General features: G+C 37.3%; 1 protein-coding gene across 1 annotated transcript; it reads right to left on the reverse strand.

Annotated features, from left to right (window-relative positions):
• Window positions 1-312: 312 nt before the first annotated feature.
• LOC108374308 (uncharacterized) lies at window positions 313-846 on the reverse strand. Its single transcript, XM_017630293.1, has one exon. It carries the CDS (start codon window positions 844-846, stop codon window positions 313-315), a length of 534 nt encoding a protein of 177 aa, XP_017485782.1.
• Window positions 847-1,468: the final 622 nt, after the last annotated feature.

Below are 1,468 nucleotides of genomic sequence, written 5' to 3' on the forward strand. Positions count from 1 at the left end.
CTCATATTTTTCGTACAACATCTTGAGTGGTTCGAATATTACATCGGATGCGGTGTTTGTTTGTTCGTTTATAATTCTCCCTTGAAATGCTTTCTGCTTGTATATCTCCATGTTTTCCAATATGTTCAAACGCCGTCTTTTATGCTGTACATGGAGGAGTTTGGCTGCCTTGTCTAGTTAATAATTGTCTAAATGCTGCGTTTTTGTGTTGTTGTGGGTGGTTAGAGGTTTCATGTATTACTGTGTCGGTCGCTGTGGGCTTTCTGTATATCTCGTATTCCAGTCTGTTGGTGGTCTTGTTTATTTTAATAGTTAGATNGTATCCATCGTGAAAGCTATATTTTTGTGTTGTTCATTAAGGTAGTATAATATCTGCTCCTCTTTGTCCCCCGTTATTATGCATATTATGTCGTCCACATATCTAGCGTAGAAGCTGACCCCTAAATTGGTTGTGAAATGCTCCATATATTTCTCCTCTAGGCTTTGCATGAACACCTCCGTGAGTAGAGCCGATATTGGGTTACCCATTCCTAGTCCATTTATTTGCCTGTATATTTTGTTGTTAAATCGGAAATAATTTTGGTTTATCGTAGTCTTCAAAGTATTGATAATGTCTTTTGCGATTTTCTTTTCCGTTTTGCCGAGTAATATTCTAAATAAAATATCCATTGTCTCTGTTGTTGGTATTGACGGGTAAAGACCCTTTATATCAAATGATACCAATTTATTATTATTAGTGATATGTAAGGGCGTCATATTTTCTATAAGCTGTGCCGCGTTTGTGACTATATATTTATTGGGTAACTCTAGTTTGTTCTTTCGTATGGTCTTCAGGTATTTCGACATTTTGTATCTGTAGTTAATAATCGGTCTCATCGGGTTACCTGGTTTATGCATTTTATGTAATGAAATCATTGGAGGGGCCGAAGGGTTCATTGATGTTAGTCTTCCTGCTTCATTCTCATTTATTATCGTTGTCGCCCTTTTTATCTCGCTTTTTATTGCCACTTGGTACTCATCGGTGGGATCATTTCCTATTTTCTTGCAGCCTGTTTCTTTTATTACTTGTTCCGTTTTTTCCATATATTCATTTTTATTGATTAATACCGTTGTGTTCCCTTTGTCTGCTTTTGTTGTGATCACGTTGGTCGCCTTTAGTTTTTGTTTAAGAACCCTGATTGTTTTGTTTTCGTTATCCCGCTTCTTTTGTCATTGGATATTGCATGTTTTTCGATTATATGCCTACATAGGTGCCTNCGCTTCTCTTGTCATTGGATATTGCATGTTTTTCGATTATATGCCTACATAGGTGCCTGGTGTGATCCTGCTCTTCTTTTGGGATCAATGCTATAGCCATTTCTGTGTCCACAATGGTATGCTCCATTTCCTTCTTTTTATCATAGTTTGTGATGTTGTGTTTAAGACCTTTCCTCAGTATTTCTGCCTCCTGCTCATTGATAGGGACCGC

This window comes from Rhagoletis zephyria, unplaced genomic scaffold (assembly GCF_001687245.7).
Source record: "Rhagoletis zephyria isolate East Lansing unplaced genomic scaffold, Rhagoletis_zephyria_1.1 Rzeph_scaffold_07580, whole genome shotgun sequence".
NCBI lineage: Eukaryota > Metazoa > Arthropoda > Insecta > Diptera > Tephritidae > Rhagoletis > Rhagoletis zephyria.